The following is a 19,378-nucleotide window of genomic DNA, read 5'->3' on the forward strand; positions in this document are numbered from 1 at the left end:
ATCATGGCTCACTGCAGCCTCAGCCTCCTGGGTGGCTGGGACAACAGGCATGTGCCACCATGCCCGGCTAGTTTTTCATATTTTTTTTTTGTAGAGATGGGGGTTTCCCCATGTTGCCTAGGCTGGTCTCAAACTCCTGGGCTCAAGTGAACTGCCTGCCTTGGCTTCTCAAAGTGTTGGGATCACAGGTGTGAGTCACTGCATACAGCTTCATCTATTTAAGCAGAATGGAGCAAACTTCTTGATTCAGCTCCCATGTGCTTTTTTTTTTTGAGACAGAGTTTCGCTGTTGTTACCCAGACTGGAGTGCAATGGCACGATCTCAGCTCACTGCAACCTCCGCCTCCTGGGTTCAAGCAATTCTCCTGCCTCAGCCTCCCGAGTAGCTGGGACTACAAGCGTGCACCACCATGCCCAGCTAATTTTTGTATTTTCAGTAGAGACAGGGTTTCACCTTGTTGACCAGGATGGTCTTGATCTCTTGACCACGTGATCCACCCTCCTCAGCCTCCCAAAGTGCTGGGATTATAGGCGTGAGCCACCGTGCCCGGCTGCTCCCATGTGCTTTAATGAAAATTATGTCAACTTGAGTATATTAAAAACCTACATAAAATAACCAGGTGGCAAGAAGACATACATACTAAGTGGCCCTTTCACTATGCAGGCCCAGCCTAGGCCTTCTTCCACCCTTTACCAAATTCTCTTTGCCTTGCCACAGGACCTCCAGGCACTTTCCTCTCCTTCATCAGCAGTTGGCAGCAGCCATCCTCTGGGTTCTGCTGGCAAGCCTGGCAGCTAGGTAGGAGTCACATCCCGTGGCTTCTACCTCCCAGTTACCACCAAAGGTCTTTCCGATTTAAAAAAGCAATTTTAGAAACTGAACCAGAGGAATAACCACGATGTACAAATCAAAAAGCATAGAGGGGCTTATAATGAGAAGTTGTGCTCCTCTGTCCTACCTTAACTCCATCTGAAATCCAGGCTCCCTATAATCAATCACTTTGACTTTTCGGTTCTCTGGGTAGATTTATTTATTTATTTTTTGAGATGGAGTGTTGCTGTTTCCCAGGCTGGAGTGCAGTGGGGCGGTGGGGCGATCTTGGCTCACTGCAACCTCCTCCTCCTGGGTTCAAATGATTCTGCTTCAGCCTCCCGAGTAGCTGGGATTACAGGTGCCCACCCCCATGCCCAGCTAACTTTTTTTTTCCCCCAGCTAACTTTTATATTTTAGTAGAGACAAGGTTTCATCCGGTTGGCCAGGCCAGTCTCGAACTTCTGACCTCAAGTGATCTGCCCACCTCGGCCTCCCAAAGTGCTAGGATTATAGACATGAGTCACTACGCCCGGCTAGGGCAGATTTTTTTTTTTTTTTTTTGTGACAGTTTGGCTCTTGTTGCCCAGGAGCATAATGGTGGAATCTCAGCTCACCACAACCTCCACCTCCAGGGTTCAAGTGATTCTCCTGCATCAGCTTCCCAAGTAGCTGGTATTATAGGCATGTGCTACCATGCCTGGCTAATTTGGTATTTTCAGTAGAGAGTTTAGTTCAGAGTTTCTCCATGTTGGTCAGGCTGTAATCCAACTCCTAACCTCAGGTGATCCACCCACCTCAGCCTCCCAAAGTGCTGGGATTACAGGCGTGAGCTATTTCATCTGGGCTTTTTTTTTTTTTTTTTTGAGACAGAGTCTCACTCTTGTCTCCCAGGCTGGAGTGTACTGGTGCGATCTGCACTCAATGCAACCTCAGCCTCCCAGGTTCCAGTGAGTCTTCTGCCTCAGCCTCTCCAGTAGCTGGGACTTACAGGTGTGTACCACCACATCTGGCTAGTTTTTAAATATTTAGTGGAGACAGGGTTTCATCATGTTGGCCAGATTGGTCTCAAGCTCCTGACCTCAGGTGATCCGCCCACCTCAGCCTTCCAAGTGCTGGGATTACAGGCATGAGCCACCATGCCTGGCCTAGGTAGATTTCTTACACTGCTGTTTCTTGTTTTACTAACTTTTGTTTAAGCCTTGCTATGGCAAATGACAACCAAGCTCACTTACCCATTTTCCCACCTCCCTTTTTGAGTCCAAGTTTTATTTCTGTATAATTTAAAAATTATATAATTCCATGCTTTGTCTGTAGGTAGATTATAAAAGTTGACAATCTATGTCATTATTTTTACTTTTTAATTTTTATTATTTTTGAGACGGACTTTTGCTCTTGTGGCCCAGGCTGGAGTGCAATGGTGCAGTCACGGCAACCTCCGCCTCCCAGGTTCAAGTGATTCTCCTGTCTCATCCTCCCAAGTAGCTGGGATTACAGGCATGCACCACCACACCTGGCTAATTTTTTTTTTCTCTTGAGACGGAGTTTCGCTGTTGTGACCCAGACTGGAGTGCAATGGCACGATCTCGGCTCACCGTAACCTCTGCCTCCTGGGTTCAAGCAATTCTCCTGCCTCAGCCTCCCGAGTAGCTGGGACTATAGGCGCGCACCACCATGCCCAGCTAATTTTTGTATTTTTAGTAGAGACGGGGTTTCACCATGTTGACCAGGATGGTCTTGATCTCTTGACCTTGTGATCCACCCGCCTCGGCCTCCCAAAGTGCTGGGATTATAAGTGTGAGCCACTGTGCCTGGCCTAATTTTTGTACTTTTAGTAGAGATAGAGTTTCTCTAAATTGGTCAGGCTGGTCTCGAACTCCTGACCTTAGGTGATCCTTGGCCTGCCAAACTGTTGGGATTACAGGTGTGAACCACTGCGCTTGGCCTAATGACATTATTTACATTATTACGACAACATAAATATTTTTCTCTGTAGCACCTAATGCTTTGCTAATAGGGCATCCTTTCCTTTCCTTTTTTTTTTTTTTTTTTGAGACAGGGTCTTGTGTCATCCAGGCTGGAGTGCAGTGGCATGAATATGGCTCACTGCAGCATCTACCTCCTGGGCTCAATCCTCCCACCTCAGCCTCTGGAATAGCTGGAACCACAGGTGCACATGCCTGGCTAATTTTTGTATTTTGTAAAGATGGGGTTTCGTCATGTTGCCCAGGCTGGTCTAGAATTCCTGGGCTCAAGCATCCTCCTGCCTCAGCCTCTCAATATGTTAGGATTACAGGCATGAGCCACCGTGCCCCGCCAATAGGGCAATCTTACACAACTTTCTGTTTTTAGTTGCATTTCTAATTGCCTTTCACTTTTATCCCTGACATTCTTTGGCTTAATCATAGCCTTATGTTTTTCTGTCTTAAATAAATTATCTAATGTATGAGTCATTTTCTTGCTCTACTGACCCTCTGGGGAGTGCTCCATTCTCCTGCTAGGATTTGGACTGCTTACCACACAGCCTGCTTTACAAATGTCACTTTGGGTCAGAGTAATTCTCAGTGCTTTCCTGAATCTCTTGTTTTCTGAATCCAAATGAACAAATAAAAATTTCTGGCAGGGCTCAGTGGTTCGCTCCTATAATAATCCTAGCACTTTGGGAACCTGAGGTTCGCGATCACCTGAAGTCAAGAGTTTGAGACCAGCTTGGCTCATCTCTACTAAAAATACAAAAATTAGCTGGGTGTGGTGGTGGGTGTCTGTAATCCCAGCTACTTGGGAGTCTGAGTCAGGAGAATCCCTTGAATCCAGGAGGCAGAGGTTGCAGTGAGCGGAGACTGTGCCACTGCACTTTAGCCTGGGCACCAGAGTGAGACTCCGTCTCAAAAAAAAAAAAAAAAAAAAAAAAATCTGGCCCAGTGCAATGGCTCACGGCTATAATCCCAGCACTATGGGAGGCCAAGGCTGGCAGGAGGATTGCTTGAGTTCAGGAGTTCGACTAGCTTGGGTCATACAGCAAGACCCTGTCCCAGGCCGGACGCGGTGGCTCAAGCCTGTAATCCCAGCACTTTGGGAGGCCGAGGCGGGTGCATCACGGGGTCAAGAGATCGAGACCATCCTGGTCAACAAGGTGAAACCCCGTCTCTACTAAAAAAATATAAAAAATTAGCTGGGCATAGTGGCACGTGCCTGTAATCCCAGCTACTCAGGAGGCTGAGGCAGAAGAATTGCCTGAACCTGGGAGGCGGAGGTTGGGGTGAGCCGAGATTGCGCCATTGCACTCCAGCCTGGGTAACAAGAGCGAAACTCCATCTCAAAAAAAAAAGACCCTGTCCCTAATATATTATTAAAAAGGAAAAAAAAGTTTCCTTATTTTTGATAGCACACATTTTTTTTCCCTGAGGTGGAGTCTCACTCTGACACACCCAGGCTGGAGTGCAGTGGCATGATCTCGGTTCTCTGCAGCCTTTGCCTCCCGGGTTCAAGTGATTCTCACGCCTCAGCCTCCTGTGTAGCTGGGACTACAGGTGTGAGCCATTATATCTGCCTGATTTTTATATTTTTATTAGAGATTGGACTTCACCTTGTTGGCCAGGATGTACTCAAACTACTGACCTCAGGTGATCCTCCTGCCTTGGCCTCCCAAAGTGCTGGAATTACAGGCGTGAGCCACTATGCCTGGCCAAGAGGATGTATTTTTAAAATTAAAACACCTGCCAAGAAAGGATGCCCTGATTCCTTACATGACTAAAAATGTATTTATTCTGCCTCTACTCTTAACTGTTTAGCTGGACACAGACTTCTAGGCTGAACATCATTTTTTCTTAAACATTTAGATTTATTCTTCCACAACCTTCTAGTACTAAATGTTGTAAAAGAAACATCTGATATCAATCTAATTCTTGTTTTATAGATTGTTTTATCTATGAGTTTCTTTTATTCTTAGTATCTGGAAATTTCATAGTGATTTATGTAGGGCTGAGTCTTTTTCCATCTGTCCATCTGGTTTATGATGTTTATCAACTGTCCCCCTTGTTCCCCCAACTCCTCATAGAGTGCAAGGGCTTTAATTCAGTCACTGCTAAAATCCCTGGCACACATCAAATTTCAAAGTCCTGTTGCTCTCATCAGCTCAGGAAATTTTCTTTTATTCTTTTTGTTGTTGAGACAGGGTCTCACTCTGTCAATCAGGTTGGAGAGCAGTGGTGTAATCACAGCTCACTGCAGCCTTAAACTCCTGGGCACTAGTGATCTTCCTGTTATAGCTTCCTGAGTAACTAGGACTACAGGTGCACGCCACTATGCTCCGTTAATTAAAAAAAATTTTTTTTTTGCTCTGTCACCCAGGCTGGAGTGCAGTGGCGCCATCTCGGCTCACTGCAACCTCTCTGCCTACCAGGTTCAAGCAATTCTTCTGTCTCAGCCTCTCGAGCAGCTGGAAGCACAGGCACATTAACCACGCCAGGCTAATTTTTGTATTTTTAGTAGAGATGGGGTTTCACCATGTTGGCCAGGCTGGTCTCAAACTCCTGACCTCATGATCCACTGGCCTTGGCTTCCCAAAGTGCTGGGATTACAGGTGTAAGACATTGTGCCTAGCCCAGTTCTACAGATTTTGTAGTTTCTTGGCTCTTGGTCTATATGGCCTGCTGCCTGCTTTTCTTTCTTCCTTGCCTGTGTGTGTGTGTGTGTGTGTGATATGTGATATATTTTATTCCTTTGCTGAGAACTAAAATTGGATACTTTACCTGGGCTTTTCCTTCTTTTTTATTTATTTATTTTTTTAAAGAGGCAAGGTCTTGCTGTGTGAGTCACCCAGGCTGTAGTGGAGTGGCTTGATCACAGTTCACCGCAGCCTCAAACTCCTGTATTCAAGTGATTCTTCTGCCTCAGCCTCTTGAGCAGATGGGATTATAAGCACTCATCACCAAGCTTGGTTAATTTTTTTTTTGTAATAGAGACAGTGTCTCATACTGTGGCCTAGGCTGGTCTTGAATTCCTGGCTTCAAGCGATCCATCCCCCTCGGCTTCCCAACGTACTGGGATTACAGGCATAAGCCACCTTGCTTGGCCTTTCACTTTTATTTTAGGTAACCTGCCTTTAAAATACCCCCTTAGTAAGCATCTTCCTTGCTATAGAAGAGAGCAAAGCACATGATGGCTTTTCCTCAAAGGAGGATCACTGGGTAGAGCACTGATTCTTACATTTCCTCAGTGCTTTTGTGTCATTGGCAGTTCAAAGAAAAGGTCTATGAGTTTAAAATCCAGGCTGGGCGCGGTGGCTCACACCTGTAATACCAGCACTTTGGGAGGCCGAGCCGGGTGGATCACCTGAGGTCAGGAGTTTGAGACCAGCCTGGCCAACATGGTGGAAAAAAAAAAAAAAAAAGGCTGGGCATGGTGGCTCATGCCTGTAATCTAAGCACTTTGGAGGCCAAGGCAGGCAGATCACCTGAGGTCGAGAGTTCAAGACCAACCTGACCAACAAGGTGAAACTCTGTCTTAAAAAAAAAACAAAACAAACATTCAGCTTGGCCCACAGAAAAATATAACATTTTATTTTATTTATTTATTTATTTATTTTTGAGACAGAGTTTTGCTGTTGTTACCCAGACTGGAGTGCAATGGCACGATCTCGGCTCACCGCAACCTCCATCTTCTAGGTTCAAGCGACTCTCCTGCCTCAGCCTCCTGAGTAGCTGGGACTACAGGGGCGCACCACCATGCCCAGATAATTTTTTTTGTATTTTTAGTAGAGACGGGGTTTCACCTCATTGACCAGGATGGTCTCCATCTCTTGACCTCGTGATGCAGTCGCCTCGGCCTCCCAAAGTGCTGGGATTATAGGTGTGAGCCACCGCGCCTGGCCAACATTTTATGATTATAGCAACATAAATTAAAGAGAAAGTACTTAAAGCCCTCCCTTAGGGATCTTCGTCCTACGCTACCTGATAGAACTATCATGTCTATACTCCTCAATCCACTAATCAAGATGTAAACTCATGAGAGCAAGAGCTCTGACTACCTTTATACATGCCCAGTCGCATGTAAGACAGCATCTTACTTTCTGTAGGTATTTGATACATGCTTTTGAATTTTTTATTTTTGTATTTTTGAGATGGAGTCTTGCTTTCTCACCCAGGCTAGTGTGCAGTGGTGCAATCTTGGCTCACTGCAACCTCTGCCTGCTGGGTTCAAGCAATTTTCCTGTCTCAGCCTCCCAAGTAGCTGAGATTACAGTTGCCCACCACCACGTCTGGCTCATTTGTGTATTTTTAGCAGAGACACAGTTTCCCCATGTTGGTCAGGATGGTCTAGAACTTTTGACCTCAGGTGATCCACCTGCCTTGGCCCAACGTGCTGGGATTATAGGTGTGAGCCACTCCACCTGGCTGCTTTTTGAATTAAAAAAAAAAAAAAAAAAAAAAAGACCCTTTAGGCAGATCAGCAACAAACGCAGCAATTTCCAATATTTTGTCTGTCCACTTCTCCTTGGCAGTAGATCATAAAACTGGAGTCTTGATTTTTTTTTTTTTTAATATTTAAGGTTAAATTTACCATAAACTGCACTGGTATGGTATAAAGAGTTTAAACTGCTGAATTAATTCAGAACACTGAACCCATTTGCTCACCTGCTAGCTTTGAATCCTTTCAATTTCTGTACAAAGAATGATTCAAGAACTTCCGCACACTGGTAAAATGGGGAGTCACTTGGATTGTAGTAACGACAGTTATCAAAAATTTTGGTCATATCTGCCACAAATTCCGTCAGCTTTTCATAATACCGTCTTTGTACTCTTTCTTCCATGGTGGCAAGGTCTTAAAAACACAAAATGTAAAACATTTTCAGAGCTTTAAGGTTTTTCCAGTGTGAATATTCTCCGAGGTTCTAACAAGTATATATGTTTACTGTGCAAGCAGTCCTGGAACCATGCTGGCTCACACTGGAGGCTATTTTCCAATTCATGAAGAACATAAGAGTACTTTTCCAATTTTGTTTCTGATTGAGGTTCTAAAATATAAATCCTGATTGCTGTTAAGAGGGTTCTTTTACTTTCAGTTAGCTGCAGAGAACAGCTCTTCCTTCAAGTGGTTTGAGATTAAGGAAACATACCAACATGATCTATGCATATCTAAGTATAATACATTTTTACATGCAAACAATTTAGTATATGTACAAAGCAAAGGTGGGAATCCAGAATGAAGAACAAAATGTCTGTACTAGTGGCTTTATGATCTTTGTATTAGATGTTAATAACATCATTTTGCTTTCTTTATTCATTTTTATTGTTACCTTATATTTGTGACAAGTGAGACGGTCCTACCATTTATGACTCAATGACAAAAGTAGCTACTTAAATGTACAGGAAAAATATCAGCTGATACTAATATTAGTATGTCACAGTACAGGCAATCAGTAGAAAGGAGAAAATCATTATGGTGCTGGATGGGTGTGATCTTGTGAAATATGTATTTGGTCTTTGTCCCCATTTCCTGATGACACTTAGCTCTTAACTGGCTGGAATCTCCGGAGTGACAAGTTTCTTTTGTATGTTAATGACTGGTGGCTGGAATTCCTTAGATAGCTTCAGGATGGGGGCTGGTCACCGGAAAGACCTGGGCAGGATTAGAGGGTGGGGACTTTCAGTCCCATCCCCCAACCTCCGGAAGGGGAGAGGGGCTAAAAGCTGATCCCAAAGGCCAATGATGTAATCACTCATGCGTACATAAAAAAGCTTCCCTAAAAACCCAAAAGGGCTAGGTTCTGAGAGCTTCCTGATACAGCTGAACATGTGGAGGTGACTGGTGGGCAGTGCCCAGAGAGGGCATGGAAACTCCGTGCCCCTCCCCACAGCATTGCCCTGTGCATCTTCTCCATCTGGCGTTCATCGGGATCCTTTGCAATATCTTTAATAAACCGGTAAGTGTAAGTAAGTGTTTCCCTGAGTTCTGTGAGCTGCTCCTGAAAATTACTGAATCCTAGGAGAGGCTTGTGGGAACTCTGATTTACAGCCGGATGGTCAGATGTGCCGGTAAAACAACCTTGGGCTGGTGACTAGCATCTGAAGAGAGGGTAATGTTGGAGACAGAGCCCCCAACCTGTGGGATCTGACCCTATCTTCAAATAGATAGTGTCAGAATTGAATTGAATTAAATTAGAAGACACCTAGTTGGTGTCTGAGGCAGACTGCTGGATTGGTTGTTCCTGGGGTGAAATCCCCACCCACTTCTTGGTGACCAGAGGTCACGACACAGAATTCTCCCAACTTGATTAGCGTAGTGTGAGAGCACAGGAAAACAAGTTTAGTTTTTCGATGTACAGCAGACAACTGCTTTGGAATGTACTGACTGAGATAAGTCTAACTGAAACAACATTGATCCCAGGAGAATGCTGGGTTTGACAAAAAATTCTGTATACAATTTTACATAAAAATCTGAGAGCGCGAAAGGCCAGTAATCTCAAATCAATCTAGGGTGGATAGACAATATATTCCAAACTAAAGCTCAGTGAGTATTTCAGAATTTGAAAAAGTGATTTGAAAGTTCATCGAATACCTAAGAAACATCTGAAGAGTAAAAGTAATGAGAGATAATTTTTTTTTTTTTTTTTGAGACAGAGTTTCGCTCTTGTTACCCAGGTTGGAGTGCAATGGCGCAATCTCGGCTCACCGCAACCTCTGCCTCCTGCCTCAGCCTCCGGAGTAGCTGGGATTACAGGCATGCGCCACCATGCCCAGCTAATTTTTTGTATTTGTAGTAGAGACGGGGTTTCACCATGTTGACCAGGATGGTCTCGATCTCTTAACCTCGTGATCCACCCGCCTCGGCCTCCCAAAGTGCTGGGATTACAGGCTTGAGCCACCGCGCCCGGCCTAGTAATGAGAGATAATTTTACCTGTCAGACATTAAAAAATATTATCAATTTGTGATAATGAAGTGTGGAGGCATGCAAAGCAACACAAACACTAGTGGAGACAAATTCACAACAGGAACAGATTTAACTGTATCTAGTATAAAAATTTCACATATGTTAAGGATGTCACTTCAAGTTAGCAGGGAAAGAAAGAGTTCATTCATGAATGGGGTTGCAGGCCAGGGTGGCTCAGGTCTGTAATTCTAGCAATTTGCGAGGTCTAGCGGGGTCGAATCATCTGAGGTCAGGAGTTCGAGACCACCCTGGCCAACACATCGAGACCCTGTCTCTACTAACAATACAAAAATAAGCTGGGCGTGGTGGCACATGCCTTTAATCCCAGCTACTAGAGCCGCTGAGGTGAGAGAATCGCTTAATCAAGGAGGCGGAGGCTGCAGTGAGCCAAGATTGCACCACTGCACTCCAGCATGGGGAACGGAGCAAGACTCTGTCCCAAAAATAAAAAAAAGTTCTGACATTATATGTCAAGATAATTCTGGATTAAAATTCAAGGGCAAAAATTAAAACCATAAAAAGTACTATGAGACACCAAACTGTAAATGTAATAACTGTATATACAAAAATGATTAAAATGGCAATTTTGTTATATGTATTTTAGTACACACACAGACACGCACATACACTAGTCTTTGAAAGCTCCAGTATATGTAGAGGAAAAAAATGTGTAAATGTGAAGAACTGTGAAAATACATATAGCTTGACTCCAAGCAAGACTTGGGACATCCATTCTGTAGGTTTATGTAAGGCGTTCAGAAAAGAGCGAACACATCACACTAGGACATTCCTGTTTCATACTTATTTTATGTTCTGGTTACTTATTACTTGACCAATTTTGATTTTAATAAGGTATGTGAATAATGCTTGGACATTTTATGGTTCCAAGTTAATTAGGCATCCCTTAAAAAAGTCCTAGGAGAAAACGTAGGTGAGTATGTATCATGGAGTAGGAAAAAGACTCCAAGCATGACACCAAAGGACAAATATATAATGATTAATAGATATAAATCTAAAAAACGTTAAAAATTACTATAGCCAATAAAAAAACTCTAAAACTGGCCGGGCACAGTGGCTCATGCCTAAAATCCCAGCACTTTGGGAGGCCGAGGCGGGTGGATCACGAGGTCAAGAGATGGAGACCATCCTGGTCAACAAGGTGAAACCCTGTCTCTACTAACAATACAAAAATTAGCTGGACGTGGTGGCGCGCGCCTGTAGTCCCAGCTACTAGGGAGGCTGAGGCAGGAGAATTGCTTGAACCCAGGAGGCGGAGGTTGCGGTGAGCTGAGATCCTGCCATTGCACTCCAGTCTGGATAACAAGAGGGAAACTGTCTCAAAAAAAAAACAAAAACCAAAACTATAAAACTTTTACTTCTCTTTGGTATGTAAATAGCCCTTAAAGAGCTGGGTGTGAGGGGTCACGCCTGTATTCGCAGCACTTTGGGAGACCGGTGGGCAGATTACCTGAGGTCAAGAGTTTGAGACCAGCCTGGCCAACCAACATAGTGAAACCAGTCTCTATTACTAAAATTAACTGGGTGTGGTGGCAGGCACCAGTAATCCTAGTTTCTCCGGAGGCTGAGATGGAAGAATTGCTTGAACCCGGGAGGTGGAGGTTGCAGTGAGTCAAGATCATATCACTGCACTCCAGCCCATGTGACAGAGCAAGACTGTCCTTAAGTAATACTGTCCTTAAAAAAATAGTCCTTAAGTAATACTGATAACAATATAAATATCTTGAGAGAAAAACAGAAGAAATATAAGGATAGAAAACTCTTACATAAAAACACTTTGTCCAAGTTAGCAGAAATTAAAAATTATAACACTGGCCTATTAACACAGAGGTTACCAGTAATGGACAGTATGGGAGTAGTGGCAAATATTATGCTCTACTTTACATCTCTGTAACATTTGCATTTGTACACCACAAAACATTACTTTTGAAATAAATAGTCTCAAAGACAAAAAATATGCCCTTCAAAAGAGTGATAATACTCAGTGCTCTTTAAGAGTGCATACAGAATGCTACAGAAACACACTGTTAGTGAAAGCTGGTTCAATTTGCTAAGGTGTAATTTTTTTTTTTTTTTTTGAGATGGAGTCTCCAGTGGAAGCTGGTTCAATTTGCTAAAGTGTATTTTTCTTTCTTTTTTTTTTTTGAGATGGAGTTTCACTCTGTTGCCCAGGCTGGAGTGCAGTGGCATGATCTCGGCTCACCGAAATCTCCACCTCCTGGGTTCAAGCAATTCTCCTGCCTCAGCTTCCTGAATAGCTGGAATTACAGGTACTTACCACGACACCCGGCCAATTTTAGTAATAGAGATGGGTTTCACCATGTTGGTTGGTCAGGCTGGTCTCAAACTCCTGACCTTGTGATCCGCCAGCCTTGGCCTCCCAAAGGGCTGGGATTACAGGCATGAGCCACAGTGCCTGGCCCTAAAGTGTAACTTAAAAATAAATTTAAAAAAAAAATTTTTTTTTGAGACAGGGTCTTGTCTCGCTCTGTCACCAAGGCTGAAGTATGGAGATACGATAGCAATGAGCCTGGCCTGGACATTCTTTTTTATAAAAAACCTAAAAAGGGCTGGACACTGTGGCTCACGCCTATAATCCCAGCACAAGGCCAAAGCAGGTGGATCCCTTGAGGTCAGGAGTTAAAGACCAGCCTGGCCAACATGATGAAACCCTGACTCTACAAAAAATAGAAAAATTAGCTGGGCGTGGTGGCGGGCACCTGTAGTCCCAGCTACTCGGGAGGCTGAGGCAGGAGAATTGCTTGAACTAGGAGGTAGAGGTTGCAGCCAAGATTGCCCAAGTGCACTCCATCCTGGGCGCCAGAGTGAGCGCTGTCTCAAAAACAGAAAAAAAAAAAATGTCTAAAAAGGGCTGAGTGTAGTGGCTCACCCCTGTAATTCTAGCACTTTAGAAGGCTGAGGCAGGCAGACTGCTTGAGCCCAAGGTGAAGCCTGGTCTTTACAAAAATACAAAAATTAGATGGGTGTCGTGGTGGGGCCCTGTAGTCACAGCTACTCTAAGCTGGGACGCTGAAGTGGGAAAACCCCTTGACCCCCGGGAGACTGAGGCTGCAGTGAGCCGATACTGCACCACTACACTGTAGCCTGGGCGACAGTGAGGCCCTGTCTCAAAAACACAACAAAAAAAGTATACTATATCCTAGCTACTCAGAAGGCTGAGGTGGGAGAATCACTTGGGCCTGGGAGGTTGAGGCTGCAGTAAGCTGGTGATGGCACCACTGCACTCCAGCCTGGTCAGAACAGCAGCAAAGCCTAAAATGTACTTAGGCCCTTTTACCTGGAGACTGTTTTCTTAGAACAAACAAGTATAGGCAGATGTATGAACAAAGATGTTCACTGACATGTTGTTTAGACTAGCAAAACCTGCACACAACAAAAAATCTATGGGGGTGTTGATTTTAATTTCATATAATTAAAAACGCCGTAGGTCTGTAACAGCTGATGTGAAAAAGTATTAAGTTTACAAAATACATTATCAAACATGTTTCATATAAACCTCTGAGAAAATAAAAGTTGTGGATTTTGTTGGTTCCCTTATACCCTCAAAGAAAATGACTATTTTCAATTTAGTCTATATCGTTCCAGACATTTTCTATGCATTTTTTTTTTTTGAGACAGTCTCTCTGTGTCCCCCAAGCTGGAGTGCAGTGGCATGATCTTGGCTCACTGCAACCTCCGCCTCCCAGGGTTCAAGCGATTTTTCTGCCTCAGCCTCCCGAGTGGCTGCGATTACAAGTACCCACCACCATGCCCAGCTATTTTCTATGTATTTCTAGACACATTTAGGTACTCTTAGAAAATAAATGTTTACTGCTTAAAACCTGGATACTGCTTTGTAACTTTCATTTCTTTTCCCAACAATATGTTTTAGAGATCTATATTATTTATGTACCTACTTAGGAGATATAGGAGATGATGTTTTTCTTATTTTTGTGGGTCAAGGTCTCACTTTGTTGCCCAGGAGCAGGTGCTATCTTGGTTCACTGAAACCTCTGCCTCCCACGTTCAGGCAATTCTCCTGACTCAGCCTATTACATATACTTGATACCATGCCCAGCTAATTTTTTATATTCAGTAGAGAGGGAGGTTTCACCATGTTGGTTGGGCTGGTCTTGAACTTCTGACCTCCAGTGATCCATCTGCCTCGGCCTCTCCAAGTGCTGGGATTACAGGCATGAGCCACCATGCCCAGCCTTTTTTTTTTTTTTGAGACAGGGTCTTATTCTATCACTCAGGCTGGAATGCAGTGGGATGATCCTGGCTCAATGCAGTCTTCACAACTTGGGCTCAAGTAAACCACTTCAGCTTCCCAAGTAGCTGGGATTACAGGTACATGCCACCATGCTTGGCTAATTTTCTTTCTTTTTTTTTTGAGACAGAGTCTTTCTCTGTTGCCCAGGCTGGAGTGCAATGGTATGATCTCGGCTCATAGCAACCTATGCCTCCCAGGTTCAAGTGATTTTCATGCCTCAGCCTCCTTAGTGGCTGGAATTATAGGCACCCGCCACCATGCCCGGCTTAATTTTTGTACTTTTTTTGTAGTAGAGATGGAGTTTCACCATGTTGGCCAGGTTGGGCTTGAACTCCTGTGCTCAAGGCTTGTCTCAGCCTCCCAAAGTGCTGGGATTACAGGCGTGAGCCACCGTGCCTGGCCTATCCTGTTTTCTTTTTTGAGATGGAGTTTAGCTCTTGTTGCCCAGGCTGGAGTGCAATGGCACCATCTAGGCTCACTGCAACCTCTCCTCCTGGGTTCAAGCGCTTCTTCTGCCTCAGCTTCCCGAGTAGCTGGAATTACAGGCATGTGCCACCATACCTGGCTAATTTTGTATAGTATTTATTTTGTAAACTGTCTACAATTAACTTGTACTATTATTTTTTTTTTTTTGAGACAGAGTTTTGCTCGTTACCCAGGCTGGAGGGCAATGGCGCGATCTCGGCTCACCGCAACCTCCGTCTCCTGGGTTCAGGCAATTCTCCTGCCTCAGCCTCCTGAGTAGCTGGGATTACAGGCACACGCCACCGTGCCCAGCTAATTTTTTGTATTTTTAGTGGAGACAGGGTTTCACCATGTTGACCAGGATGGTCTCGATCTCTTGACCTCGTGATCCACCCGCCTTGGCCTCCCAAAGTGCTGGGATTACAGGCGTGAGCCACTGCGCCCGGCCTGGAACATAATTCTTTCACTAGTGGTAAGTGATTCTTTGGAAGCTTTTAGCTATGTTTGGATTTTTCTTTTTTCTTTTTTTTGAGACAGAATTATCCAAGCTGGAATGCAATGGCATGCTCTTGGCTCACTGCAACTTCTGCCTCCGGGTTCAAGTGATTCTTCTGCCTCAGCCTCCTGAGTAGCTGGGATTACAGGCCATGCCTAGCTAATTTTTTTGTTTTTAGTAGAGACAGGGTAATTTTTCTAATTCCTTTTTTTTTTTTTGAGATGGAGTCTTGCTCTGTGGCCCAGGTGGATTGCAGTGGAGCTATCTTGGCTCACTGCAACTTCCGCCTCCGGATTCAAGTGATTCGTAGCTGGGATTATAGGCTTGAGCCACCACACCTGGCCAAATTTTTCTATTTTTGTAGAGACGGGGTTTCACCATGTTGGCCAGGCTGGTCTTGAACTCCTGACCTCAGGTGATCCATCTGCCTCAGCCGCCCGAAATGCTGGGATTACAGGCGTGAGCCACTCCTCCTGGCCCATTTCCAGTGTTTTTGTAATTATAAATACTGCCACAATGAACATACCTATGCATATGTAAATCCTAAGAAGTGAACTGCTGGGTTCAAGAGTATGCACAATTAAACTTTATATAGATACTACCAATTTACCCTCCAAAGTAACCATACCAATGTATACCCCCACCAGGCTTGCTAAAATCATTCTAAGATATTAATCTTATGGATAAAATATCCAGAGACTTCTGAAAAAACTTCATATTCAACTGATGTACTTACCCATAGGTTCCTTAATAACACCATAATAATCTGGTGCATCATTAGGGTCTACTGGTTCAAGGAAAGGCCAGGCCATCTTATGGGCCTATAATAAAAAAATAGGCATCATTATTGTCAGTGAAAACGCTACTTCCATTTAAGTTTCCTGGTTGAGTTACTACATCAATGAACATAAAGGTTAATTAAAAAAAAAATTTTTTTTTTGAGATGGGAGTTTTGCTCTGTTGCCCAGCCTGGAGTTCAGTGGTACGATCTCGGTTCACTGCAATCTCCACCTCCCAGGTTCAAGTGATTCTCCTGCCTCAGCCTCCTGAGTAGCTGTGATTACGGACATGGTGGTGTGTGCCTGTCCTGTAATTCCAGCTACTTGGGAGGCTGAAGCAGGAGAACTGCTTAAACCCGGGAGGTGGAGATTGCAGTGAGATGAGATTGTGCCACTGCACTCCAGCCTGGGCAATAAGAACGAGATCCCATCTCAAAAACAAACCAACCAACCAACCAACCAACCATATTAGGTGATTTCTGGTCTAGTAATAAGTTACTGAACTCAAAGGCTGGCCAGAAGACCTTAGTGTGGGGGGCTGGAGCACAAGTTAGAATTCACAAAATCACTATTCTGGGCCCTACATGATGACCTGCCACTTGCTGAGTAATGCTGGCATTGCAACTGCTTCTGTTAACAGGTGGGATGGGTTCAAGGTGTGGAGTCATTACCACAGCTGGTTATGATGAGGTGGCAGAGATGTGATGCTAAATGACATTGAACCATACATTGAGACGACTATTCTATTCTTAGTTACTTCAATTCTTGTGATTATGATAACAATAGGAGAAAGTTTCTTTTCTTTTTTTTTTTTTCTTAAAGATGGGGTTTCACCATGTTGGTCAGGCTGGTCTTGAACTCCCGACCTCAGGTGATCCGCCCGTCTTGGCCTCCAAAGTGCTTGGATTGCAGGCGTGAGCCACCTCGCCCGGCCAAGAAAGTTTCAATCCATTGCACTGTAAACTCTTATTTCCCCCATTTTTTTTTGAGACAGGGTCTTGCTCTGTCACCCAGGCTAGAGTGGAGTGGCATGATCATAGCTCACTGTGCTCAAGTGATCCTCTCACCTCAGTCTCCCGAGTAGCTGGGATTACAAGTGCGTGCCAACATGCCAAGCTAATTTTTTAAAATATATGTTTTCAGAGATGGGGTCTTACTTTGTTGCCCAGGTTGGTCTCTAACTTGTTGACTCAAGTGATCCTCTGCCTTGGCCTCCCAAAGTGCTGATTATAGGTGTGAACACCACATCGGCCTTCTTTTTTTTTTTTTCTCCGTGAGATGGAGCCTCGTCTCGCTCTGTCACGCAGCCTGGAATGCAGTGGTGCAATTTCGGCTCACTGCAACCTCTGCCTCCTGGGTTCAAGTGATTTTCCTGCCTAAGCCTGGTGAGTAGCTGGGATTACAGGTATGCGCCACCATGCCCAGCCAATTTATGTATTTTTACTAGAAACAGGGTTTCACCATGTTGATCAGGGTGGTCTGGAACCCCTGACCTCATGATCCACCACCCACTTTGGCCTTCCAAAGTGCTGGGATTACAAGTGTGAGGCACTGTGCCCGGCCCACACTGGCCTTCTATGTCTTCAATACATCTTTATCACTTGCTAATCCTGCAAACCATCCCCATCCTGTTTTTCTTTCTTTTTTTTCTTTTTCTTTTTTAAGACAGGGTCTCATACTGTTGCCTGGACTAGAGTGCTGTGGCTGCATCTTGGCTCACTGCCACCTCTGCCTACTGGGTTCAAGCGATTATCCTGCCTCAGCCTCCCTAGCAGCTGGGATTACAGGTATGCAACACCATTTTTTTGTATTTCTAGTAGAGACAGGGTTTCACCATGTTGGCCAGTCTGGTCTCGAACTCCTGACCTCGTGATCTGCCTGCTTCAGCCTCCCAAAGTGCTGGGATTACAGGTATGAGCTACTGTGCTCGGCCCCTTTTCTATTTTTCATAAGGAAAAGAATAAAACTATTTCTTAATCCATGGGGGTGAGAGGAAGTTTCTTTAAAAATCAAATGTATAAATAAGTGAGTCACCTGAACACTCTTATGTGTGTTAGATAAACTGAGTCTGTGTGGAGATATGGCAAAGCTCAGGACACTGGTATGTGAAGAACTGAAGTGTGTTAAGCACTTCACTAGACTAGTTGGGAGTCAGTAAATAATCACTCTAAGATTGGAAATTTGAAATCCTAGAAATGCTTCCAAACTTATGGGGGTTGATTTTATTTTCAAATGCTGCACACAGAGGGGTCTCTCACCTGTAAGGAACGGAGCACCCTCTTCAACCCCTCATAATCCTTCTCTGTTAGTGGCGTGAGCACTGTCATGGCATCCTCTGTTGACTGGCACTGTGGACAGACATACTCATCAATGAGCTCTGCCTCACTTTGCAAGATGCCAACGCAGCGCCCATGGTACCAATTCTGACACCGATCACAGCCAATATAAAATCTGCAAGATCCGAAACGGAAATGTGAGTTGAAAACAGATGGATGATGTTCCTTATAATAAAGCATGCACCTGAAAACTTGCTAAACCCTGGGATATAAAATAGTTTTAGTATTACGATTTTAATACTTTCAAGATTGACATTCCATTACATTAATTTAGTATTTTTGATGTTAAGAACAAGCAGTAAAAAAATTTGTAAGAACACTGTGTAATATTGGAGAACCAATTTAAAAATAAATATAAAACATTTAATTGCTTTTAAAGTTGAAAACAAAGCCAAAAATCTTTCAACTACTACTGTATTGTATGGGAGTTCAAATTCCTACAAGCTAATAACTGTCTCAGAGCTTGTACCCAAATTAGTGTTTTTCTAACCTACAATAAAGCACCATTTCAAACACTGATAAAGTCCAAACAAGACAGGCTATTTTAATCTCATTAATTTCTATGTTACATATTGAAGAATCAAATCTACCATTAAACCACATTTCCCCAATGTGTCTCAAACATTCACTATGAAGCAAGATAAATTTTGAAGGGTAGGTAAAGAGGGAAAAAGAGGAAAAAAAATTGAAAAGGAATTTGTAATGTAAGTGTATAATAAATGTAGAAAAAAAATCTGCTTTTTATTTTAAAATAAATAAGTAACCAGTCAGAGCAATTTGGCTTCCTAAATTATTAAATATGATGCTCTTATCGGAACTCACTGTGACTCATCATAAGGTGTTCTGCAGATACAGTACAATTCCTCACTGCTGCCCTCTTGTGCCCGTTTACAATCATTACAGATGTACACATCCATTTTCTTAGCCTCCTTTTCTGTGATGCCAACACATTCTCCATGATACCAGTTAGTACAAAGATCACAGCCAATATAGAACCTAAAAGTATTCACAATGAAAATGACAATGTAATTGTCATTTTGAGCTGCATGGTACTTAAATCTGTCTTCCCTGCCTTGATTCACTTTTTTTACAGGATAACTTCCTGCACTAAGTCAGCTAAACGTTCCTGAATCCAACCATTCTACCCCTGGCAAACTCCAGTAGCTGATGCTCTATCACGTGTGGAAACATAAAGTCACTCACATCAGTTTCAACAAGTACACGGCTTAGTGAAATATGGGTCTTTAAAAACATACTAGAATTTGAAA

At 43.7% G+C, this 19,378-nt stretch overlaps 1 protein-coding gene and 1 long non-coding RNA gene across 43 annotated transcripts in view; one reads left to right on the forward strand and one right to left on the reverse strand.

Annotated features, from left to right (window-relative positions):
* BPTF (bromodomain PHD finger transcription factor) overlaps window positions 1–19,378 on the reverse strand; it is a 160,494-nt gene that overhangs the window by 6,033 nt on the left and 135,083 nt on the right. For 24 of the 42 annotated variants that reach the window (XM_078373580.1, XM_035300495.3, XM_078373573.1 and 21 more), the window contains 4 exons: window positions 18,933–19,106; window positions 18,033–18,225; window positions 15,732–15,816; window positions 7,447–7,633 (listed from right to left, as the gene is read on the reverse strand). In XM_078373580.1, the coding sequence (XP_078229706.1) occupies window positions 7,447–7,633; window positions 15,732–15,816; window positions 18,033–18,225; window positions 18,933–19,106 (639 nt within the window). Of the gene's footprint in view, window positions 1–7,442; window positions 7,634–15,731; window positions 15,817–18,032; window positions 18,226–18,932; window positions 19,107–19,378 lie in introns of those variants that run through there. The other 18 variants (XM_035300496.3, XM_035300486.3, XM_078373579.1 and 15 more) reach the window with 2 other exon arrangements.
* LOC144582612 (uncharacterized) lies at window positions 8,569–19,334 on the forward strand. Its single transcript, XR_013535665.1, has 3 exons — window positions 8,569–8,735; window positions 17,440–17,561; window positions 19,204–19,334. It is a non-coding gene; the product is annotated as an uncharacterized LOC144582612 (long non-coding RNA).

The sequence above is a fragment of the Callithrix jacchus genome, chromosome 5 (assembly GCF_049354715.1).
Source record: "Callithrix jacchus isolate 240 chromosome 5, calJac240_pri, whole genome shotgun sequence".
Taxonomy (NCBI): Eukaryota; Metazoa; Chordata; class Mammalia; order Primates; family Cebidae; genus Callithrix; species Callithrix jacchus.